The sequence below is a fragment of the Eutrigla gurnardus genome (genome assembly GCF_963514095.1).
Source record: "Eutrigla gurnardus genome assembly, chromosome: 20".
Taxonomy (NCBI): Eukaryota; Metazoa; Chordata; class Actinopteri; order Perciformes; family Triglidae; genus Eutrigla; species Eutrigla gurnardus.
The window spans coordinates 8761801-8787545 of record NC_139931.1 but is presented as its reverse complement, the minus strand read 5'-3'; the positions used below and the strand labels follow the sequence as shown (position 1 = coordinate 8787545).

General features: G+C 44.0%; 1 protein-coding gene across 6 annotated transcripts in view; it reads left to right on the top strand.

Moving 5' to 3' along the window:
* crebbpb (CREB binding lysine acetyltransferase b) overlaps positions 1-25745 on the top strand; it is a 40583-nt gene that overhangs the window by 11465 nt on the left and 3373 nt on the right. Inside the window, exons 3-30 of one of the 6 annotated variants that reach the window (XM_084037331.1) lie at positions 9380-9547; positions 9738-9990; positions 11957-12070; positions 12997-13239; positions 13345-13444; positions 13699-13836; positions 13953-14070; positions 15553-15727; positions 15874-15936; positions 16268-16389; positions 17788-17976; positions 18100-18555; positions 18787-18963; positions 19249-19426; positions 19622-19740; positions 19854-20093; positions 20241-20329; positions 21445-21525; positions 21680-21736; positions 21862-21939; positions 22112-22181; positions 22277-22437; positions 22628-22774; positions 22861-22974; positions 23077-23242; positions 24625-24792; positions 25037-25198; positions 25379-25660. In XM_084037331.1, coding sequence (XP_083893457.1) covers positions 9380-9547; positions 9738-9990; positions 11957-12070; positions 12997-13239; positions 13345-13444; positions 13699-13836; positions 13953-14070; positions 15553-15727; positions 15874-15936; positions 16268-16389; positions 17788-17976; positions 18100-18555; positions 18787-18963; positions 19249-19426; positions 19622-19740; positions 19854-20093; positions 20241-20329; positions 21445-21525; positions 21680-21736; positions 21862-21939; positions 22112-22181; positions 22277-22437; positions 22628-22774; positions 22861-22974; positions 23077-23242; positions 24625-24792; positions 25037-25198; positions 25379-25660 — 4428 coding nt within the window. Of the gene's footprint in view, positions 1-9379; positions 9548-9737; positions 9991-11956; positions 12071-12996; positions 13240-13344; positions 13445-13698; positions 13837-13952; positions 14071-15552; positions 15728-15873; positions 15937-16267; positions 16390-17787; positions 17977-18096; positions 18556-18786; positions 18964-19245; positions 19427-19621; positions 19741-19853; positions 20094-20240; positions 20330-21414; positions 21526-21679; positions 21737-21861; positions 21940-22111; positions 22182-22276; positions 22438-22627; positions 22775-22860; positions 22975-23076; positions 23243-24624; positions 24793-25036; positions 25199-25378; positions 25661-25745 lie in introns of all 6 variants that reach the window. The other 5 variants (XM_084037327.1, XM_084037330.1, XM_084037328.1 and 2 more) reach the window with 5 other exon arrangements.

Genomic DNA, 25745 nt, shown 5'->3' with positions numbered 1-25745 from the left:
CCACAGATTCTCATTATTAGTTATGTGATTAAGTTCTTCTTGTTCCATGTTTTGTCTCTGCTTATTGGCCAAAATAAGTATGAGGGTTGTGTCAGTGATGGAACAGATTGTTGAAAGTGCCTTTTTTGTTTAAGAGAACTTTGGATGGGGAAAAATGTATTATTTGAAATGAAATGTTTTACTCTACATAGTACGGTATTTCATTTGGTGAAATATTGCAAATATAGTTGACAGTTCAAATATATTGCAAACAATTGTTTGTAGAATTGATTCTATCAAGCCTCTTTAACCACACATAACACAGAAACTGCCATGTGATATAACGTGCTATAACGAAATATAATGCAGAACTGGCTTCAAGTACAGAGCTTTTAATAAGCACCCGCTGCCAGCTAAACAGCCAACTAAGACCAGCTGCATACTTTATTATATTGATTTTGGATTCTGATAAAATAGTTTATTAACGAGTTGCGATTCGCTATGCCTCCAAATTTTGTGATGCATGATCATGGAGAAACGTCTTTCTGTATCTGTCTGTCCTAGGGGTGTAACGGTACACAAAAATCTCGGTTCGGTATGTACCTCGGTTTTGAGGTCACGGTTCGGTTCATTTTCGGTACAGTAAGAAAACAAAATGCAAAATATAAATGTGCTAGTTGTTTATTACTTTTGTGCTTTTAACAGTAGGAACATGCACTGGAGCTAGAATGCTGCTCAAAAATATAAATACAAGTATTTAAAATATTTATTTCAAAAATAAAAATAAATAAAAATAACAGACTGTTTCTTTAAAAAAAATATTTTCTCCATCTGATGTGCAAAATTGAACAGTTGCAACACTAAATAGTTTCAAGTTGTTGCTCAGATTAAATAACATGAATAAGGCTCAGACTGTTTTTTTAAAAACAAATATTTTCTCCATCTGATGTGCAAAATTGAACAGGGCAGGGAGAGGCTGTTTAAATGCGGTGGGGAGCTGTGTTTGCGCTAACGTTACGCTCGTCTTTCTCCTCGTTGTAGCGATGTTCACGTGGGGGTGGTGCCGTTTCAAACGTGTTGCCAGAAACATACCCGACCTCACATGAACAATGTCGGCAAACCGCTTTGCCGAAGTGTTCCCAAACAGGAGACCTTAATGTCGCGGGAGGGTCCTCCAACTCTGGCTTGTTGCCAACGCTAGCGGCATTAGCCATGACGTCCGCTACTACTGCTGTTTATTGTGTCGCGGTGTGCGCAACTGCGCATGTGCGGCTGCAGCATGCTCCACACATGCGGTCCTCTACTTAATATGTCCGTATGGAAACTCGTTCGGTACGCCTCCGTTCCGAACCGAGCACCCCGTACCGAAACGGTTCAATACAAATACATGTACCGTTACACCCCTAGTCTGTCCCCACATGCTCTGAATCAGTGTTACTCATTGTGAGGCTCGCAGGCCTCTTGCGGCTTGCCAATCCTCAATTTGTGGCTTGCATCAGTGGTAAAATAATAGTAGGGCCCTATGAGGGTCATGGGCAGCGAAGGCTTGCTCTTGTTGTCAGATCCAACAAACAAGCTGCTACTGTAGCTCAAATTGCTGATAAAGTTCATGCTGGTTCTGATAGAAGGGTGTCAGAACACACAGTGACTCGCAGTTTGTTGGGGCTGTGTACCCGCAAACCAGTCAGGGTGTCCATGCTGACCCGTGTCCACTGCTGAAAGCATCAACAATGGGCAGCTGAGCATCAGAACTGGACCGGAGCAATAAAAGAAGGTGGCCTGGTCTGATGAATCACGTTATCTTCACGTGGATGGCCGGGTGCATGTGTGTCGCTTACCTGGGGAACACATGGCACCATGCTTTGGGCAATGTTCTGGGAAACCTTGGGTCCTGCTATTCATGTGGAAGTTACTATACCACTATAGGAGTCTGGCAAAAGCGATAGTTTGTAAAACGCAATTTTTCAGTCGATGTTTATAGTCGGGTAGGCAAACTCATTAAAACATGCAATAATTAGTTTGTGCGTGGCGTAAAATTTTACAATAATTTTTTCTCCTTCATTGACTATCGTATGGAAGCGCGTGTGCACATGAGGACCAAAGGGCCAGGTGTTTCCAACTCTCTGGCTGGTTAAATTACGTTGCATCAAAGAGCAATAGATTGGTTTCATCGTTGGTGATTTGAAAATAATGCTCTATTTCATCCCTATGTCTGTTTGAATTAAATTAATCGTTTCATCGTTCATTTTGACAGACTTTGTGATTAATCCACCTTCTGCCCTCAATTAGCTGCAAAAACAAAACAGAAGTTGCTTGGCCCAATCATTAGCGCCTTTTAGACTGCCTTTTCATTGCGGGAGTATGATGCCTTTTTTCAGCCCCGTCGTCGGTGTAAACGCTCACCGAGGCGGAAAAGCGTGACAGAATGTTACATCTCTGAAATGGCAACGGAGGTAGTCACAGCGTCATTAGAGCCAATACGCCATTCTTTGTAAACGCCCCGAGCCGCCGAGGCGGAAAAGACGCAGCGTAGTGAAGACGTGTCACCAGGGTGACGCGCTACCGGCAGATTTAACAAGCTCAAAGCTTAGATCCGAAGAAGTTAACCTTTCATAGTTGTTTTGATACGATTCAGCTAATCGTATTTCCGACACTCTTTTAACAAGTCACATGGGCAGCGCTGCTCTCGACCGGGCGTGTGAGGTCTCACTCGTTCCGCAAAGTCGACTGCTTTGTAAACGGAGACACCGTTGCGGCATTACGCTGCAAAGCAAATTATATAAACGGTGAAGTTCGCAGCATATTTTGACTAACCTTTCTGCCATTACGGCGGAATCGTTTGTGTAAAAAGGCCTATGGTGAGGTAGAATTCCCTGAGCCACTGATTTAGGGAATGAGGGCTGGTTTAGAGGGTTTGGGTTGCCGAGAATGTGTTGTTGCAATAGCACAGATAAAGAACTGTCCCAGTTTTTGCTGTAATGCAATGTCTTTGAGATGCTTTGGACATTTTGGCAGCAAAAATGTTGTGCAAATAGGATATTAGTCTCTTTCAAAGAAGGTAACCAAAAGGCTTCCTCACAGATGATACTTTTCCCCCTGCCTTTTAAAAAATGCATATACTTAATAGTGACAAATTAATAGCACATGTGAATAATGACATTAATTCATCACTCGTTTGTATTCCTGGTTAGGAGATGATGATGTACAGGTGAATAAGAACCACGTTTCTTTTCTGCTTTCAGATTTTTTTCCCCCGCTTTCTTTTCCACCATTTAAGTCTTTATTTGCAAAAATTCTTACGTTCTCTTTTCCCGCCAACTCGTTTTTTTTCTCTCTATCGCTTTCATATGACGTCTCGCTCTGGGCCTTTGGCCTTTGATAATGGAGTTGTAAATCACGTTTACAAGAGCCGGTTTGCGGTGTGTTGTTTGGGTGGGGGAGGCAGGGTAGAGGGAGGAACAGAAAAGGACATACCAAGGAGAGGGGAAACACTGGAAGCCTTCCTGTGCGACTGTGCTGTACTTACCCCGGTGAGACTCCTCTGTAGTAAGTGCAGATCATCAAGTGGGAGAATCCGTGTGAGAGGAGGATGAGGCCGTGCTCATGTGTGAATGGGAGGGAGGCAGCAGGCAAGCATCTGTGTTTCTGTGCAGCTGAGGGGGGAGGGGCAGGCGGCAGTGCAGTGCTCTGCTCTGCTCAGCTGTTGAGCAAGCTGGTCTTTCTTTCTGTGTGTCTCCTCCCGTTTCTCTTTCTCCGCTGGGCTGGGCTCGCTCTGTCTGCCTGAGCACTGCTGGCAGTGGGGAACCTCTGCGAAGCAAAGCAGGCTGCCGCTATGGCCACCGTGGAGAAAGCCAGGCAAAAGCAGTAGACAGATGCATGCTAAGGGCCCTCGGAATAAATTACTTCTGAGGGCCGAACAAGAAAGCTTATTATTCCCTCTCCAATGCCAATTTCAAAATAAAAAAGTATGCATTTTTGCAGAAATATATTTTACTTTAATTAATTCAGCTTCAAGAGAGGTTGTAGCTAACATAGCTTTTTTAATGCTTTCTAAGTTTTATTTTGTTTTGTAGGACTACTTTTTATTTTTCAGTATGCAAAATAATCAGTGTGCATATGCATGTGATATCCTTTTCCATTGCTCCCTCCCCACTCAGCGTAACCCCAAGAAAAAAAAGGGATTCAATAAATCAATAATGCCGCTTCATAGAAATGAAATGCTTGAGGGCCGCGGCCATCGATTATTTTAGTAATCAAATTATTATTCCATCAATTATTCGGATACATTTTTTTTTTTGCTTTTAGTAGTGGTAGTAGCATTAGTAACTAAACAGAAGAGAAAATACTACGTTTACACGACGACTGTCTCCCTAAAGAACGCCGACATTCACACGTATCTGCAAAAAATAGCCTAAAGCAGAGGTTCCCAAACTGTGAGGCGCGCCTCCCCAGGGGGGCGCCAAATAATTTGAGGGGAGGCGCGGAAGGTTGATTCAAAAAAGAAGGAAAAAACGTTTATTTCATTTTCATTTATTTCACCAAAGACTTTGGTTTCCCGGACGCTGCCCGGAGGGTCATGGGAATAACACCGCCGGATCGCTAGTTGGCATCGTTTATGGTCGGAACTACGACGGTATCTGATCGTCTTCGAACCTCCGACTTTCGTTCTTGATTAATGAAAACATTCTTGGCAAATGCTTTCGCTTTCGTCCGTCTTGCGCCGTTCCAAGAATTTCACCTCTAGCGGCACAATACGAATGCCCCCGCCCGTCCCTCTTAATCATGGCCCCAGTTCAGAGAGAAAACCCACAAAATAGAACCGGAGTCCTATTCCATTATTCCTAGCTGCGGTATTCAGGCGACCGGGCCTGCTTTGAACACTCTAATTAACACTCTAAAGTAAACGCTTCGGACCCCGCGGGACACTCAGTTAAAGGGATAGTTCAGAATTTTGGACATAAGACCTATTTTCCAAGTGAGCCGGTGTGTTTGAGACGTAAGGAGACGTTTTCAAGAAATTTCATTCAGTTCTTCTAGTTGCCGAGTTCGCTTATGCTATGGCTAGCGCAAGTCAATCGTTTTTAGCTAGCATGGCATTAAAAACAGTTTTGCCCACTCCACAGTGCACCCGAGGCAAATCCATTGTAACGGCAGACTATCGATGTTAGGGCTGCACGATTCTGGAAAAAATGTGAATCACGATTTTTTTGCTTAGAATTGAGATCACGATTCTATTGCACGATTTTTTTTCACAAAATGTTTATTGCACTGATGAACTTTAACAAAACAAAAAAACGTTTGTTGCTTTGGCAGAGGCATAGTAGTAGTTCTATCATTGGAAGATAAGTAATTTTTACAAAAGTAAAAAAACATGCGGCTGATAGTGAATCAGGCGCTATAAAATGAACCGTTAGGCTCAAATACGGCTCGATGGTCCGACTGGACCATAAATCGGATGTAGCGGGAAAATGATCGATTTCCCACAATTCTGCCTCGACCACTGCCCGATGCTTATTGTACATGTTCGGGAGCGCAATTTTTGAAAAGTAGTTCCGGGAGGGCATCTAGTACCGTTTGTTGTGAGTGTTTATCATCTTCCGAAATCCCTCATGTTGTACAGTGTTTATCAGTTGGCCGCTCTTCATTTGCATAAAGTTGAAGTCGAATCTACTTTATGCTAATCAGAGGAGCCGGGCTCGACTCGCCGCCTCGGGAACGCTCGCGAACGCTCGCGAACGGTCGCGAAAATCTTCTAAACTGAATGTTGTCGATCTAGGATGATTGACAGGCGCTCTCCTTCATACAATCACGCGCACACTTGGCTGCACCTGATTGGACGAGTTCACGCAGACCAACATGGCGGCTCGTTTGGAAACTTTCTCTTATTTTACAAAATAGTTCACCGAAAGGTGTTTCTGAAAACATTTCAAGCGAGAAATAAGCTATGCAGTTGCTGAATCTGTTATTTTAGATCGACAACATTCAGTTTAGAAGATTTTCGCGAGCGTTCGCGAGCGTTCCCGAGGCGGCGAGTCGAGCCCGGCGCAATGAATGGGACGCGGGGAAACACCGCTGCCTGTGGACACGTACCTTCACTCTTTCCAAACACTCAACTGCAGACGGCCTCCTCCACTGAATCACGTGTTGTAAAGATGCTTTACCATAGGTTGAGGGAGGAGGCAGCGGCAGTGCTGCGTTTGGGGGCGCTTCAAAAAATCCGGAAGGAAATAGGAGCATTTGTGATGCAGCTCGAGATATAAAATGCTTCAGAATCGCCGTGTGTAGAAATGAGATCACGTGTATGTGTGAATCGAGATCGCGATTTTTTAACGATTTTTTGTGCAGCCCTAATCGATGTACATATGTGTTGATAGAATGTTTGAAATAAAACCAACCTTGCATTTTTAAGGATTTATGTCTCAGCAGCAGCAGCAGCGTGTCATACTTCCTAGTTGGCTATGGCAGCGGCGGAGTGATATCACCTAGCACTTATAAGTTACCGGTTCTATAATAGTTTGTTTACCTGCTGTCATTGCTACAGACGCAGAGTAGCCTGCAGTGCTAGTTTCTTCAATCTCACAGAAATGGACACTTTTGGAGAATATACTGAAACTTTTGAAGACTCTGATGAGGAGTTTTTTTCCACCCAAACCCAACCGTACCTGTACGAGCCTGAATATACAGAGGAAGAATTGCGTGAGAGGGATGCTCAAAGGGCAGAATGTGTACGAGCGTCTGTGGAGACCGAGATAGCCCCCGCTGGAGCTGAGAACCGGGACCGAACAAACGGAGACTGGTCGTGCCAGGAGGGAATCCCCCGCAACGCGTCCGAGGGTTTACGGGTCTATGGACGGAGCAGAGGTCTGGGTTTGCGGTGCGTAATTGTGGCTTCGCGTGGCCGTGGGCTGCCCGGTGTTTGAGTGAGGTCCGAGCGCTTTTCACCCAGGTCTGAGGGCATGAGTCCCGACAATTCGTCCCGGTTCGATTGCCTATTTACGGGCAGTATTTCGGGCGGCGTGTCTAAGAGTTTTGAGTCTGACGGAGAGTCCGCATGTGTGGATTCGCGGAGCCGCCCGCTGCCCGGTGTTGGTCTGCGGTCCAAGGGCTTTTCACCCAGGTCTGGGGGCATAAGGGCCGAGAGTTCGGCGGTGTTTTTGTGTCTATTTACCGGAGGGATTCCCCGCAATGCGTCCGAGGGTTTACGGGTCTATGGACGGAGCAGAGGTCTGGCTTCGCGGTGCGTAATTGTGGCTTCGCGCGGCCGTGAGCTGCCTGGTGTTTGAGTGAGCTCCAAGGGCTTTTCAGACAGCCTTGGGGGCACAAGTGCCGAGAGTTCGGCGGTGTTGAGCCGCGTGTTTACCGGCTGGATTGCGAGCGGCGCGTCTTAGAGTTTTAAGTCCGACGGAGAGTCCGCATGTGTGGATTCGCGTGGCCGTGGGCTGCCCGGTGTTTGAGTGAGGACCAAGGGCTTTTCACCCAGCTCTGAGGGCACAAGGCCCGAATATTCGGCGTTGTTCATGTGTCTCTTTACCGGAGGGAATCCCCGCAACGCGTCCAAGGGTTTACGGTTCTCCGGACGGACCAGGTTCGCGGTGCGTAATTGTGGCTTCGCGTGGCCGTGGGCTGCCCGGTGTTTGAGTGAGCTCCGAGGGCTTTTCAGACAGCCTTGGGGGTATAAGTGCCGACAGTTTGGCCCGGTTCGATTGCCTATTTACGGGCAGTATTTCGGGCTGCGCGTCTTAGAGTTTTGAGTCCGACGGAGCAAAGTAAAGTTCCGCTGCTGCTGAGAAACTAGTTCCTCAAAAAATTGATGATTCATGCGATGCAAGGTTAGTTTTGTTTCAAATATTATTCTATCAACACACATATGTACATCGACAGTCTAGTGTTTTAATGGATTTGCCTCGAGTGCACTGTGGAGTGGGCAAGACTGTTAGCTAAGAACCATTGACTCGCGCTAGCTATAGCATAAGCGAACTCGGCAACTAGAAGAACTGAATGAAATTTCTTGAAAACGTCTCCAGACGTCTCGAACACACCGGCTCACTTGGAAAATAGGTCTTATGTCAAAAATTCTGAACTATCCCTTTAAGAGCATCGAGGGGGCGCCGAGAGGCAGGGGCTGGGACAGACGGTAGCTCGCCTCACGGCGGACCGTCAGCTCGATCCCGAGATCCAACTATGAGCTTTTTAACTGCAGCAACTTTAAGATACGCTATTGGAGCTGGAATTACCGCGGCTGCTGGCATCAGACTTGCCCTACAATTGTGTGGAATATTTACATATCAATAAGTGCCAGATAAAGTGCTTCTTCTGAATGGATTCCGTTTTGCTGTCATTTTTATTGATAACTCATTGCATTGCATAGTATAGCACCGATTTAAATGGCTTAACTGAAGTGAATATCATTATTTGAAAATGATTGTCGTGGCGGGGAGGGGAGGGGGGGGGGGGGGGGGGCGCGGAGGTGCGGAGGTGTCACTGTTTTCAGAGGGGAGGCCCACATTGATAGAGTTTGGGAACCCATGGCCTAAAGCACTGTATTATGCATGCCAGGCCAGTAGTTAGCGGTGAAACTTTGTAAGAGATAGCCCTTCCCAGTGCATGTAAGTAATCTGTCTACACTTAATAATACCTTAATCAGAGATAACGACACAGCTCAGTAATCCACCATTGTTAATGTTGTCTTCTTTACTTGCGCATGGCTATTTGACTGCAAACTTATTACACATGTGCGAAGTGGAGCCTCAATGTCACCCCTTCCACTGGGACCAGTTTTGCTAATATATGCTGTGGCACAGGAGTTGCTTTTTAAAAGATTTCACTCTGGAACCGGTTTCAAACGTTTTGGTTTGCAGCCCCCGAAAACGACGTTGGCGTGTAAATGAAAGGCCAGAATTATGTTGAAAACGTCGTGTAAACGGCCCCCAGACAGAACAACCGATCGGTTTCATTTTTAGAAAAATCTAAATTTTTGTTGCATACAGTAATATTATCTCACATGATCTATGCATGTGCCATGTGACATTCTGGTTTTCAAGGCTCTAGAACTAACTGTCCTGAAAAAAGTGTTTCCTTCAATTTTGAACCCATTTATCTTCATCAATTGAAACGACCCAAATGAAAATCCTTTTCAATGCGTTTTTTAACAGCGGATTCTTTAATATGTTCCTTACAGTGTGAACTTTCATTCAGATTTGGACATAATGGATAAACATTTGGGGAACAAAGCCAAAGTATTTCGACAGAGTTGTGCAATATGTTTAAATTTGAATGATGTGTACCGCGTGTATGCAATAACTGAAAGTATCTCAGTGCAGATAACATATATCTACTGTGATGGTATGCTGCATTATATGCAAATTGTCTGACCTCACTCTGTCACAATTGTCTATTATAGATGGGGATGTCAGGAGCTTCATTTGGCCAGCAGTATGGTCAGACTGGGGTGCAGCAGATGGGGGCAGGTGGGGTCAACGCCCAACAACTCCAGAACAAGACAGGCCTTTCCAACAACCTGCCCCAATTCCCTGCTGAGTTGAAGGGAGCTGGGAGTGTGCCAAACATGGTGAGTGTGACTTTAATCGTATCTGGCCCAGTCCCTTATTATTTAGGTTAATTAGCATCAATGGGTTGCACCTGGTAGCCAATTTGAAGCTGGTCAGAAGAGACTTTTTACTTAAAATCTGGAAGTATGAAATGAAGAAAGTCTGCCATTTTGATTTGTGGCTAACCTGTGTTTGTGCTGGCGTTCGCAGTCCCAGATGCAGCAGCAGGTAGCGTCGGTGGGCATGGTCCCCGGGGCTGGTGGCGTTTCAGCGGGCCCAACGGCGGACCCCGAGAAGCGCAAACTCATTCAGCAGCAGCTGGTCCTGTTGCTCCACGCACATAAGTGCCAGCGGCGGGAGCAGGCCAACGGGGAGGTGCGGGCCTGCACCCTGCCCCATTGCCGCACCATGAAGAACGTCCTCAACCACATGACCCACTGCCAGGCTGGCAAGTCCTGCCAGGGTGAGTGAATGTGATATGTAGATTTGTTAATGTGCCAAGTGAAAATTGTCACACATCAAAGCATTTATGTGACTGTGATGTAACGGGTTGATCTGTTGAACCAACCTACTAAGAATGTATACACAGATGAGTTAACTGCACCATCTGTATTAAGAGCAACCCGAATCAAAGCCTGTGATTTGGGAGAGATGCCAGTAGCTTTACATATCACAGGAACAACTCGGCAAAAAGTGTTGAAGACCTTTGAGTTCACCCAAGCTGCCAGAAGCACTTGTTGCCTCTTCATATAACTGCTTGCCATATAACTCCTTAGCAAAATTGTTTGTGGATCTATATGTGGCCGACGACTGATTACGGAAGTTTCATGAAAACTGCATGCCTAAAACATTAAACAACTAAATTGCTTTGTTGTAAGACAGATGGGGCAAGATTATGATTAAACAGCCTTGATTAAAGACGTTTTAATGTTCTTTACTAGGTTGAACTGCTATTTTATAAGAGCAGAATGCTGCTGCAGCAATTAACTCTTGTTTTATTGTTTAAATAGAGCCACTCTACCCTCCTGACTTGCTAAGGCCCAAATGCTCCATTGACTGACTAACAACAGCAAACATGAATTCAATAGACCGTCATGATGGTTGTACTCTTTTCGTCATCTATGCTGGTGACGAGCAGCTTTCCTCTGACAGCTATGAGTCATAAGACGGTCATCCAAAGTTGATGAACTTTGAAATCGGATATTTATACTGCGTATAGATTTAAGTTAACCACATTTATGGTTTTACTGCATGTATAATTGCTTTTATATAGCAATTTGCACATTGTACTGTAGTAGTTTAGTTTCGTTTTGAATGCACTGTATTTGAAGATGACGTTGTGCTGGGTTTGACCACTTTATCTGGCAGGGCTCCAGAGTGCGACCGGTTTGCACGCACATGCAACCAAAAATCATGACGTGCGACTAATTATTTTACTTTCATTTTCCTTTTAACATTAAACCGGTGTGTTTATGTGTAGCAAAATGTGTTTTTTTCCCCCACAGCATACGGCGAAGAAGAAAAACCACGGTCTGAGCCAATCAGAGGCAGAGTAGGGGCGGGCCTTTGTCTCTGATTGGCTCTGATCCAGGTCTCTTCATCGGTGAATCTTTTGTGAGGAAAAGTAATCAGGCAGAGTGACTTGAGCAACAAAAATGAAGACAACTGTCGATCGTTTTTTTTCGTACAGAAAGTTGACACCTGTCTCCCCTCGCTCCATAAGACGCCCGATCCTGTCTTACCCCTCGTTCTCCGTCCGAGCTGGTGTTCCGAACCGGCAGTCCGGTCAGGCGTAGTTTTGAGAACCGGTCGTTTTATTAAACCCCCCGTTCGCCACAGGTGGGCCAACATTATTCATTGACTGCAAAGAGTACGTCCAGAGCCTTGCTGGGAACACAGCCTTTTCCGTCGGAGCATCGCCGTTCAGAATCTTTAAAAAAGCACTATAAACACAACCGGTACCGTGACAGGTGCATGGTGGGCCGAGCAGCCCTCCTCCCTGCAGCATCTCAGCACCAGGCAGCCACAAACCCAAGCAGCGAGGAGTCAGAAACGATAATAACATTTAACACTGCTTATAATATCACCAAAGACGAGCATTTTAAGTTTATTTTTAAACTTTTTTTTCTATTCCTGTTTATAGTCATCGACCAAATGTGTTTAGAAATGACCACTGTATATGGGAATAGGTAATAGGTTTATTATTGCGGTGCCAAAAGTTAGGTGCACCAATGTAAAAAGTTAGTCTGGAGCCCTGTCTAGCTGTTTTTTTTTTTTATCTTTGAGTCACTGAGTCAACACCCACTTGACTCATATTTATTGTGGTGTTGTATGAATAAATGTTCTTAATCGAAATATTAGATAGTGCTTTATTACTGAATTACCACACCTCACTCCACGTGTCTGTGTGATTTGTATTTCCCCCCCAGTGGCTCACTGTGCATCATCTAGACAGATCATCTCCCACTGGAAGAACTGCACGCGGCACGACTGTCCGGTCTGCCTGCCTTTGAAGAACGCTAGTGACAAGAGGAACCAGCAACGTGAGTATCTCCAGCAGCTCCCCATTGCTATTATTCATTTATAAATCCATATAAAAATGCATACAGGTTAAGTTAAATGCCAATGGAGAACAAATGTTGTGCTTAAATATAATTTTATTAAAAAAAGAAGAAAAGAAAGCTTGTAAATGTCCAACAAGACAGTTGTCGCTCAGCAGCAGCAGGCCTCATGAGTGTGCGTGGTATGAAGTGCTGCCACCTGCAGGTTGTGTCTCTCTGCCAAAGCTCTGTGCTGCCGAGAGCCTGAACAGTGAGAGGATTCCTCTCTAAAGGCTGGACCTGTAATCTGACACCCAGGGGAGGGGCTCCGTGGCTCTGCTATCAGTGGGGGCAGGGTCTTGGGAGAGCATGCTCTCTGATTGGTTAAAAGGCCCTATGACAGATTTAAATCCCCACAGAGGCAGCATGCTCCCTGTCAGCAATCAACACAGCAGGGAGCAGTGTACGGAATTTAGGTGAAGGCAGCTCAGGAAGACATTATTGTGTAGAGGGATTTTTTTTTTTTTACACAAGAAAAAAAAAACTGCTGCAATATTTAATTTCTCTACTTAATTTTTTTTATACTGATGAGCATACATTGATTATTTTATTTACATACAATTATATCTGTACAAATAAAATGTACCTTGTTCAGTTTTGTTCTTATTGTAGTTGCATGTCTATTTCTGTGTATGTATGTTGACGGAACAAAAAAGTCAAATAAAATTCCTTGTACTTTAAGCCAATTCATATTCTATATTAAAGTGAATTATTTGTGTTTCATGATTTCTATTCATATATGTTCAGATCTTTAGAAATTAAGAGACAGTGAATGCAGCAGTTACTCCGCAAGTATCACAGTGTATTACTTGAATGCTTAAATGAAGATTGACAAACGGCGTAATTATTTCGTTGTCTTTCGCCTCCAGCCATGTTAAGTTCTCCTGGGGCCAGCCTGCAGAACGCCATCAGTTCAGTAGGGCCTGGCCAGCCCAGTGCCACAGCCATCAACAGTGCAGCCACACACATCGACCCCAGCTCCATGCAGAGGGCCTACGCTGCCCTTGGCCTGCCGTACGGGAACCAGTCCCCTGCCCAGGTCCAGGGACAGAGCTCGGCTCAACAAAACCCCCAGGGCCAGCACCAGCAGCTGCGAAATCTGAACCCACTAGGTATGGGATAGATAGGACTTAATTTCTGTTTTACAATTGATAACAATACTATAAATCTGTGGCTAAGCCATTTTCTTGTAACACTTGTGAATGTGTGTTTATCAGGCGCTAATCAGATGAACCAGATGGCAGGAGGCATGGGTGTCCCTTCTTCAGACCAGGCTGGCATGCACTCCGATTCCTCTTTACCATCCGCACTCTCCAAGTAAGTAGTGCTGACATGATCCTTATGTTATCTAGCTGCCATGCAATTTATATACAGATGTAGGATAAGGAGTTCTATGACTTCTCATTTTGGTGTAATATATTTATATACTCTTAATGTATATTGCAGGACAGAAACATTTTATAACAATCTAAATTTCAAATTTTGTTCACATTGTATTATTATAGAAACCATTTATGCAAGTATCAGTAATCATGATTTAATAAGTAATTGTGTCTTTCTCTGCCTTATAGTCAGCTGATGCCAGATGGGTCGGTAGTGGGAGCGATGGGAAACCTGGCCTCTGCCACCCCTCTCTCTACTTCGGGGGTAAGAAAGGCCTGGCATGAACACGTCACTCAGGACCTGCGCACCCACCTGGTGCACAAACTGTAAGTCCAAAATGTAAAAGGATGTATTCTCAATGCTCAAGTTATGTCACATGAAAACAGAACAGAACGTGGTGCAGGTTGTTGCTGACTTTTCTATTTCTCTGCTGTCTCTTTAGTGTACAAGCCATATTCCCCACCCCAGACCCCGCAGCACTGAAGGACCGGCGAATGGAGAACCTGGTGGCGTATGCACGCAAGGTTGAGGGTGACATGTACGAGTCGGCAAACAGCAGGGTAACTAATATAATGCACACTTCTGTTTTTTTAAAACATTTTTATGTACTTATATTTTTTATTAGTTTTATGTCATAGATAAACAAGAGTCTAGGGCAATCAACATAGAATATTCACACAGGAGGTGCCTTTCAGCACCACTCTGTCCACACATTATGTGCCTCTTGGAAGGCATCTGGGATTATACTCCATCAAACAGAGTAATTGTAAGACCAGAAAAAATAATAACCAAAAAAAAAAAATTGAAGGTGGGGGGTTCCCCTCGTTCAACATGAACACCAACCATTTTTCCATCTTGCATAATATAAGTCTCTTTTTAATCTGAGTAGGAAGGTCAGAAGGCCATCTGATGAATTTATTTTATGATACATAACCAGTTAGAGATTGTGGGAGAGTCTGACTGCCGCCACTTCCGGGTGATTGCTTTTTTTGTTGCTGCGGACATTATTTAAAAAACATTTTTTATCATTTCCTGCCATCCCATCTGGTAAATCACCAAGATAAAGAGTTGTAAATGACAGATGGAGACGCTGTTTTAATATGCACTGTATATTTTCTAATATATCGTTCCAAAATGGCCGCAGTTTAGGGCAGCTCCAAAAGATGTGGTTGTATTATTATGACGCCATTACGACCTGTGATGACATTCATCTTCGGGTATACTTTTTCCGCTGGACCGCAGATCGACGTTTACTGTGATAACTGTCGTGTTTGTCTTTTTACTAGGAACACTCAGCCACTGGCTGTGCCTGAAACTCCTCACCAACATAATATTTAGTCACCACAACCCTTTGAAATATAATAGTATGTCGGACACCTTTGTATGAAACCAGTATCTGTAAATTGCAGATGGAAAAATATCACAATATGACATACAGCAGTGTCCACGCAACCATAACAAAACAGGAAGGAAGTGACGTGTGCCCATTTCATAAACAGCAGTGTTGCCTTGGTGACTGACTGACAGGCTGTAGAGACGGTTTGAGTCGAGAGAGGTGGATATTATTTTGTGTGGTGTTTAACAAAATCATTTACATAAAAAAACATGTTGAGGTTTTTACAAAAGAAACATCCTACTATGTATATTTTTACACGCCAAAAAATATGTATTGTTTTAACACACATGCACCAATGAAAAAACAGGAAAATGTTTCGTAGGCTCTTTTACTTTCTATAAACTGTATGAAATACTGACTAATGAATGAACTACCATTTAATCAGTGTGATTTGCTTGATTATAAGATCTTTCAAATCAAACATTTTAAGACATGAGTATGAGGAGATGGGGATGACGTGCAAAAAGGGGCCACCTGTCGGATTCGACACCGGGGTCGCTGCAGTGAGGACTTAGCCTCGGTACATGGGGCGCCAACTCCACACTCCCAGAGCAGACATTTTTAACCTGCACCAGAGATTAAGACACATTTATTATTCTTCTAAACTGTCTTTATTTGCTCTCTCTTCTATTTGTCCTCTTACTAGGATGAATATTACCACTTCCTGGCAGAGAAAATCTACAAAATCCAGAAAGAGTTGGAAGAGAAGAGGCGCTCACGACTCCAGAAACAACCTGGCATGGTGGGCACGGCTGGGCCTCAGCAACCTGGAATGGCACAGCCCAACGCCATGGGCCCAGGACAGGCCGTCCGGTCTCCCAGTTAGTAGCCAAACTCTTTACACTCTAAGTGACCAAATACTGAAGACAAGAACACTGGCTAACTATTCTCCAGTTGTCAGTTGATACGAGTATAAAGCATTTCTGTAACTTATAAATGAACACTGCTTTATCCCGTCTTCTCTCAGATGGACCTGTGTCTATGCCCAACATGCCAAATCAGATAATGAACCGCATGCAGGTGCCCCAAGGTAGGTGTTAGCGCTTTGCTTTCTTAGCCGTCGTTAGCCAGAGAAATCACACCATATGTCCTTTGGCTAATCTACCTAGTTCTTAAGTGTTCTTTTTTTATTGATGTTTAAATGTTTTTTATAAAAACACTGTCAAGCATTTCAACAGTGAAGTGAGATTTTAGTTTCCTGTGCTCACCAGATTGTCGAACCAGTTAAAGCTGGATACATCTGTCAGAGCTCTGATGTTAAAGTGAGCTCTGCCAGGCCACTAGGACATGGATTATTAAATTACAACAACTCCCAAGTATGATAACCAAGTATATAATTGGGTGTGTATCTGTTCCCACAGGAATCAATCAGTTTAACCCAATGGCAATGCAGAATGCGCAGATGTCTCAGGCACCCATGGGAGCGCGTGCTCCCTCCCCCATGAACCATCCACAGCAGATGAACATGAGCTCCGTCCCAGCGGTTAGTTCTTTCTCCTCTGCCTCCCTGCATTTTATTTTCTCTTTTTAAGCTTTTTCTTATTGGAACCATTTTCCAGTTCTTGCCTTTGTGTTTGTTTTGCTCCCAGTTGTTTAGGTCTTTTATCCATTTTCTCTGTCATTCTTTGGCTCTTTCTTCTACCTTTTACTCCTCTTGACTGTGAAATGTTTCACGCTGTTTGACTACTTGTTAATTTCTTAAAGGAAAACACCACCGCATTTCCATACTGAACTATGTTCTGCTCTGATGTTAGACGAGGTGATACATACCTCCCTCTCCTCTGTGCGTGCACTCAATGGCTCTTGCGCGCACTCCGCGCAGCGCTAATTTGCTAGCATGTAGCTTGTCCCGGTATATTCCTTAGGATCCAAAGGGGGGTGAAGTTAGAAGCGACCAAGCACTTCCACGTTGTCCCTATTTAAATACGGTTACGTGAGTAGTTACACGACCCAAGTTTGGTTACACAAAATGAAACATGCCAATTTTTCTAAGCGGATAACAAGGATAACTATATAGTATGGCGGAATAACAACTGGAAGCACTTCGACGTCGGCACAGTAATATCATCACTCCGCTCCCCCTCTTACTTCCGTCAATAGAACCTACGTGACCTGCACGCCGTCGCCTGCACCAGCTGTAGTAGTTTGTGCACAGTTGAGGAAGCATCAGGTTGTAGTAAGATAGTTTGTGAACAATCAAACATCATGGTTATAACGTGGATCGTACAGGGTTGTGAAAACAAGCAGAAGGTATATAGTCCCGTCATGTTTTGAGTGATGATATTACTGCGCCGACGTCGAAGTGCTTCCAGTTGTTATTCCGCCATATTATATAGTAATCCTTGTTATCCGCTTAGAAAAATTGGCATGTTTAATTTTGTGTAACCAAACTTGGGTCGTGTAACTACTCACGTAACCATATTTAAATAGGGACAACGTGGAAGTGCTTGGTCGCTTCTAACTTCACCCCCCTTTGGATCCTAAGGACAAGCTACATGCTAGCAAATTAGCGCTGCGCGGAGTGCGCGCAAGAGCCATTGAGTGCACGCACAGAGGAGAGGGAGGTATGTATCACCTCGTCTAACATCAGAGCAGAACATAGTTCAGTATGGAAATGCGGTGGTGTTTTCCTTTAAGTGACTAACTAATTTACAGCTATTTATGTTCCTATTTACCTTTAGAGCTGTTTCTATGCTGTGATTTCATTCAGCACATTGTTTATTTGTAATTTACATCACATGGCCTTGTTAAAGAGTGGTAGCGAGTGATAGCATGCATATACGCTGCATTCCATTCACTTTGGTTTACTTGACAGGCGTTGAAGACTAGAGGCCTGCTGCCATAATAATTAAATCTGTTTCATCTCTCTCCCCTTTTTCAGATGGGTATGTCCCCGTCAAGGATGCCTCAGACTCAAGGAATGATGGGAAGTCATGCTAACAACATGGTAGCTCAGCCGGCCAACCAGGGCCAGTTCCTACCACAGGGCCAGTTCACTGCTGCTGCAGGTGGAGCAATGAATGTGAATGTAGGCTTGGGCCAGCCAATAACACAGGCTGCTGTGACACAGGTGAGTGTACTGGTGTACTCTATGCTCCTAGCCTTTTTCTGTCTGAACACAGCCTTATGATCGTGGCTGCTTGATGAATAGTGTGTATTGGTACGCTAACCACATCCCTCTTTGTTCCAGCAGCCACAGAACTCTAACCTCCCTCTGAATGCACTGGGATCCCAGCTGCCCTGTGGCCCCACAGCCCAGCCCAGCCTGGGCGCCACCCCTCCACCCAATGCCTCTGCCAGCATGCAGCCTCAGCAGCAGCAGCAGCAGCAGCAGCAGCAGCAGCAGCAGCAGCAGCAGCAGCAGCAGCAGCAACAACAGCAGCAGCAACAGCAGCAGCAGCAGCAACAGCAGCTGCAGCAGCACCATGCTTCTGCACAGGCCCAGGTGCCACAGCAGCCCTCTACCCCTGCCTCCACAGGTGGGCCCTCCTCCACCCCAACCCACATACCCAGTAGCCTCCCTGGTCCCCCCTCAGCCAAGGGCACACCTGACCCCTCCCAGCCGATCACGCCCCTGCAGCCGCAGACAGAACCCCCCATCCAGATGCAGCAGCCCACCTCAGTGCAGGCACAGCACCCCAGCACACCGGTGAGATACTGGTTCTCACTGAAAACTAATTACAGCTCATGTATCGCTTAAGTTTTTGCTAGCTCCTGTTAAAGCTGACGGGTCTTTTGACCAAGCAATTTTAAAGGAATTTTAATGAGAATTTATTCAGAGAGGACCACTGACAAGTGGATCCTCAATTTGCTTATACATCAGTATGAACTAATTTATAAATGATTGTAATCATAACGTCTGTTCCTCTTCTCCTTAAAGTTGTCCCAGGCAGCAGCGAGTATAGATAACAGAGCGCCCACCCCAGCTTCTGTGGCTGAGCTGAGCTCCCAGCAGGCCCTGCCAGACATGAGCAGCACTGAAGCCAAACCTGAAGTAAAAGAAGAAGAAGACGACAGCAGCAACTCTGGAAAGAAACAGCCAGATATGAAAATGGAGGTGTGTTTGTGATTTACAACATTTAGTAAGAATGTGGAAAGAAGCTTACCTGTGTCTCCTGTAGGTCAGAATAAAAGCTATTTGCTCTCTGATCCCCTGTTATTGCTAACTCCACGTCATCCAACCGGTTCTGCTTGAGTTTCATGACCAAAAAAAGAAATCGGATCTGGGAGCGGCTCCTAAATTTGAAAAGAATTAAAAACCAAAATTGCAATAAATACTTGATTGTTCCCTGACTCACCACTGTAGAATAGCTAATTAACCGTGGTTGCATTCATATAGCAGGATGATGAAACCAAACCCCTGCTAGTGAAGAAGGAGGAGCCAGATGCAGTAGAGCCAAAGCAGGAACCAATGGAAACTGAGGAAAAGAAGCCGGAAATGAAGACAGAACCCAAAGAAGAGGAAGAAAGTGGAGCCAATGGCACATCAAGCACCTCCACCACTCAGAACCGCAAAAAAAGTAAGAACAAAGACCGATTTGTATGTCAAGTGTGTAACAATATATAATAATTTGTGATAAAATGTATTGCAATATCAAGTTAATATATACTTTTTTAGTTTACACAGAGCGTGTATGACTTTAACATTTTGTATTTGCAAACTCTGATGTATCATTTGTGTTTGATTGCTATTAACTTTATTATTGTCGGTCCAGTTTTCAAACCAGAGGAGCTGAGACAAGCCCTAATGCCAACACTTGAGGCCCTCTACAGGCAAGACCCAGAGTCGCTGCCCTTCAGGCAACCTGTAGACCCCATGCTACTAGGCATCCCTGTGAGTGTCCACAATTACACACACAATACTTCTGTTACCTATTACAAGACCAAAGAACATATTATGAAGCGTGATTTGATCATTCCTGCAAACGTGTGTCTCCGGTTTCACAGGACTACTTTGACATTGTGAAGAATCCCATCGACTTATCCACCATCAAGCGCAAGCTGGACACGGGACAGTACCAGGAACCGTGGCAGTATGTGGACGATGTGTGGCTCATGTTCAACAACGCCTGGTTGTATAACCGAAAAACATCCCGTGTCTACAAGTACTGCACCAAACTGGCAGAAGTGTTTGAAGCGGAGATTGATCCCGTCATGCAGGGCCTGGGCTACTGCTGTGGCAGGAAGGTGAGACCATATGGGTGTTAAACACAAAAAAATGCACTCCTTACTATATTTATCTTGTCCGTTCACATTATATTTACCTGTGTGTGGAATTTGAGTGCAACCCGGTTTTTTTCAATGACATGGATTGTTTCTCTGATGTTTCCACAGTACGAGTTCTCACCCCAGACACTGTGTTGCTATGGCAAACAGTTGTGCACCATTTCCAGGGACGGCACCTACTTCAGTTACCAGAACAGGTAAAATTGTATACTTACTCTGCCGGGGGCTGAAGAGGGGTAAAATGGTGAAGCGGGGGTTATAAAGAGGAAGTGTGCAACTTCATCCTCAAAGAAAAACACGGTCAAATGTACCATTTTCACATAGAGCCATACAAGTCACTAACAATGTGTAACACCTTACTCACATGACCGTTCCTTTATAGGGGTGTCTCAGACACCACTCAGAGATGTGTTTTATGGCCATGCAAAATGTACAGTATCTGGCCCTGTTGACCTCATACCTATGTTGTGCCCAAGAACTAGCACCAAAGCTCCCCCTGCTGTGCAGAATCTGCTTCTGCACCTCTTATCATTCCAATGCAACACCATTCAATTATTGCAGACTTTGTTCCGTTATTGCATTCCATATTTTATAAATATATTATATATTCCATACTTGGTACTAAACGCTGCAAGGTTTACCAACTTATGATTCAAGACTTCCATCAATAAGTTAGAAACTGTGCGACTGTAATGGATTTCTTGTATCGTCCAAAATGTTTTAAGCAAGGTTTTATCACTTAATAAGAATAGAATAAATCCAGATCTAAATGATTTAAGTATTAGGACTGAAATGCCCTTCACTTAAATGAAATAACTGTAGTCATGTAGCATAGCAATTTCCTCACGAGACCCAGACATTTGCATTATCACTCATCCTGTCCCCCTGCATGACCATATCATCCCTTCATTGGCTTATAATGCATGTTGCTTATGTTATAAATGATTGCAATGAAGTGGTGTTTTCTTTTTGTTGTTGTTTTTCATTTTCCAACATGTAGATACTTTCATGTTGACATTAGGTCGTTTGTGGATGTTGACATTCATATTCCGTTATTAACATTTCAGCATGTTTTTCCACTATTTCTGTTGAAGTTTGAATGAGAGTGGCTGGATCATGACCATTTCAACTGTCACTAACATGTCCCTCTGCCTGTGTGTGTCCCTCCGTCTGTCCGCTGCCCATGTTCCGTCCTCGGTTGTTGCCGTGTGCTCCGTTTACTCTGCATTCTGCCACCCGTACGCTGGTTTGCCTGTGCTGCTACTGTGTGTGCTGGCTGCAGTTCACCCAAATATGGCCTTATTGCCGACAGGTATCACTTTTGTGAGAAGTGCTTCAACGAGATCCAGGGCAACAGTGTGACCCTGGGGGACGACCCGGCACAGCCACAGACGTAAGTTACCAGGCCCGGGCGGCTCAACACCACCTGATGATCATCTTGCGAGATAATCAGGCTGTTTTTCTCTCAACTTTATTCTGTAGAAAGGAATTTCAAACGAAGGAGCCAACATAAACTTGGTCGTCTCTTTTATCTCTCTTCCTTACAGCATGATATCAAAAGAGCAGTTTGAGAAGAAGAAAAATGACATGTTGGACCCTGAACCGTGAGTAGTGCTGTCTGGACTGTAGCTTTAGTTTGACTCTCATTTCTGTAATGGAAGTGGTTCTTCCACTGCTGCTACTACTGCTTCCAATGAAAACACAAAAAGGTAATATTTGTCCTCGCCAGGTTTGTTGAATGTAAAGACTGTGGACGAAAGATGCATCAGATCTGCGTGCTGCACTACGACGTCATTTGGCCAACAGGGTAACTATGACTATGGCTGTTGGACAACTTTCCATTCATTTAAGCATATACAGTCCATGTACAACATTCACAAAATTCTTTCCTGCAGAGTACACAACTCTAACTTCTTACTTTGCTGGGTTATGTTACTGTATGTTGAATCTAAACTGCTGTTTAATCTTTCTTCTTCTAGCTTTATATGTGACAACTGTCTAAAGAAGTCTGGCAAAGCGAGAAAGGAGAACAAGTTTTCAGCCAGAAGTAAGTTTCATATAATAAATGAAATTCCATTTTCCTTCACACAATGTTTACACTCTGCCAGGTATTAACTACGTTTTGTTGTTGTGTCCGCGCTGGTCTGTACAAAGGGCTGCAGTCGACAAGGTTGGGGACGTACATCGAGGACCGAGTGAATAAGTACTTGAAAAGGCAGAACCACCCAGAGGCTGGTGAGGTGTTTGTGCGAGTGGTGGCCAGCTCTGACAAAAATGTGGAGATTAAGCCTGGCATGAAGTCTAGGTAAGGTTCTCACCTGCTGATAAATTGTGTTTCTCCTCCACCAAACTACACCACACACCGCTGATTAACTTTCCTCATGTGAGGTTTATAAGCACTTTCCTCACCGTCCTCAAAGTGAACAAGGATGTTTAAACTAAAGTAGTGACGGAAGGAAATGAAAGACGCATCACAATGTCCTCTGTTTCCACAGGTTTGTGGACTCGGGCGAGATGGTGGAGACCTTCCCTTACAGAACCAAAGCACTTTTTGCATTTGAGGAAATAGACGGGGTGGACGTTTGTTTCTTTGGCATGCATGTCCAGGAGTACGGCTCAGAATGCCCCTTTCCAAATACCAGGTATAAGAAGAATCATTCACGCAGTTTTCCTTTTATTTTGTGTGCATTTCTCTTCATTAATTAAATTCTCCATATTTGCTTTGCAGACGGGTTTACATATCATACCTCGACAGTATTCACTTCTTCAGGCCACGTGTACTAAGGACTGCAGTTTACCACGAGATCTTAATAGGCTACCTGGAGTATGTGAAGAAACTGGGGTACGTTCAGAGTAACTTTTCACAGTCTAGCGTTTCACACCATTTCCACTAATGCTGTGTATCTCATTCCTGCAAGTGGCTGATAAGTCTTGTTGCCCTCAGGTATGTGATGGGTCACATCTGGGCCTGCCCACCCAGTGAAGGAGATGACTACATTTTTCACTGCCACCCTCCTGACCAGAAGATCCCCAAGCCCAAGAGGCTCCAGGAGTGGTACAGAAAGATGCTGGACAAGGCATTTGCTGAGAGGATCCTACATGATTACAAGGTCAGAAAATGTCCACATCTTTACATCTTTGTGTTTCTCAAGATTGTAAGTTAACCAGTTATAGCTGTACAGTGAGTAAGACACAGACACCGGTGACAGCCATACCATATAACTGTATAGATTTGATGTTTTGTCTACTTCTAATAGGCGGAAACATTACACAATTTATTTTGGTTTAATATTATGTATGTGGTATTATCTTGCTATTTGTAATAATTACGTTTATTTTGTCGCTTCATATAGTACTGCAACAAGATTTTTTCTATTCGATTGTGGTTCAGTGTTGCAGATGTCTGAATAAAGCTTTACCTATACTCATGCGTGGTACCGTTATCTCATAAATAAATGTATTTTATCACCTTTAAGAAATGTAAAATTAATAGTGCTTTTATCAGTTAACTATTCAACAATCATGTCCGACCTGCAACCAAGCACTAACTTGCGGAGAGCTCACACTCGCAAGCCTGATGACGTCGTTTTCTGGCACACACACCTCATGTTGGCTTCATTACGGCAAGCATTAACCATATATCATAAGCAGGGATGTAGGTTAATTTAATTTATAAGGGTACGTTGGATCTGATGGAATTTTCGCAGGTGGAAATGATAAAATCTAAGAATATGTCTTGAAAACACAAATAAGACTAATTGGATGAATTTTTAAATGTATATTTAAAGTGGAAACTACTTTCCTAGAGATGTGGATATCAACTGTGTTAAGTATTTGTCTATAAGGCTCTTTTCTATACCTATACTAGTTATCAGCATGCCACTGTGTCCTGTCCAGAAGTGTGCAGTGTAAGGGGCTCCCCCTTGTGTTTGGTATAGTTTATTGCAAAAAAAAAAAAAGGGAACAAAAACCACAAATCTAAGACGATCTATAGTTAAATAATTTAGGCTAATCTTTACAGTATGCTCCAGTAGTTTCTATTTTGAATGTTCATTTTCAGTTCAGGATTTGAATTTTTTTCTAAACTGTATGCTTTCAAAATCCTGTTGAAAGTTTTAAATTAAACTTAATAAAACTTGCAGACAGAACACCCAGATAATACAGGAGCGTGCCGGCCAGTGGGAGGGTGAACACATTTATTTTTGAAAGGCGAAATGCTAACAAATGTAGAGATTACATGTAGATTGAAGCATAATGTATGGCTAGATTGAAACATGAATTTTAGAAGTGATTGCATCTGTTTTTTCAATAAATATGGACTTTTTGGTTTATTGTAACACTCTGGAGTCATTCCAAATGATAGTTTTGCGTTGTGCACTTATTTTGTGCGTAAAGTAAGAACACTTTTATGCATACAGTAGTGAATGAGGCCCATTCTCTTTAAAAGTTGTTACTATCTTGTCTGATGGAAGTCTTGTGTGTCTGTGTTCAGGACATTTTCAAACAGGCAACAGAAGACCGGCTGACCAGTGCCAATGAGCTACCATACTTTGAGGGTGACTTTTGGCCTAATGTACTGGAGGAGAGCATCAAGGAGCTGGAGCAGGAGGAGGAAGAGAGGAAGAAGGAGGAGAACACGGCCTCCTCTGAGACAACAGAGGTGATTTAGATGGAAAGGCGGATTGAGCATTTTTAAATGAATTTTAGAAAAGGAATGCTCTTGTTATGCCAAAATCAACAGCCTGCTTAGGCCTCTGTTTCACCCCAGATTGTATCATCCTCAAGTGTTCCTAATATAAAAGCTTTTCGCAGTCAGTCAGGCATTGTATAACCACTCCGCTTAATTGCATAACCTCATCTTGTCTTGTTGTGCAATCTCTCTGAACCTTCATGTCTCTTTCAAGGGGGCCCAAGCTGACAGCAAGAATGCCAAAAAGAAGAATAACAAGAAAACCAACAAAAACAAGAGCAGCGTCAGCCGAGCCAATAAGAAGAAGCCTGGGATGCCGAATGTAGCCAACGACCTGTCCCAGAAGCTCTATGCCACCATGGAGAAACATAAGGAGGTGGGAAACTGACCAGATATTTCTGAAACGTATTCGATTTCATGCATCGTTGTTTTTTTACACTTGATACTTTTTAAGCCAAGCTGATGGGTTGAATTGGTGATCAAATAATTGCATGTAAGAGCTCCTTCACATCCAGGCACATCTATCTGACACATTTCTCCTCCCTTCTACTACCAGGTGTTTTTTGTTATCCACCTCCATGCCGGGCCAGTCATTAACACCCTGCCACCCATCATGGACCCCGATCCTCTGTTGAGCTGTGACCTGATGGATGGTCGGGACGCTTTTCTGACTTTGGCCAGGGACAAGCACTGGGAGTTCAGCTCACTGAGGCGATGCAAATGGAGCACCATGTGTATGTTGGTCGAGCTGCACAACCAAGGCCAGGACCGCTTCGTATACACCTGCAATGAGTGCAAGCACCACGTAGAGACTCGCTGGCACTGCACCGTCTGCGAGGTAGGAGTAATGACACTTTACCAATATGTTTTGAGATGTTCTGTATCGGTTTTGAATGACACATCCTTTATGTCTCTACCTTTCA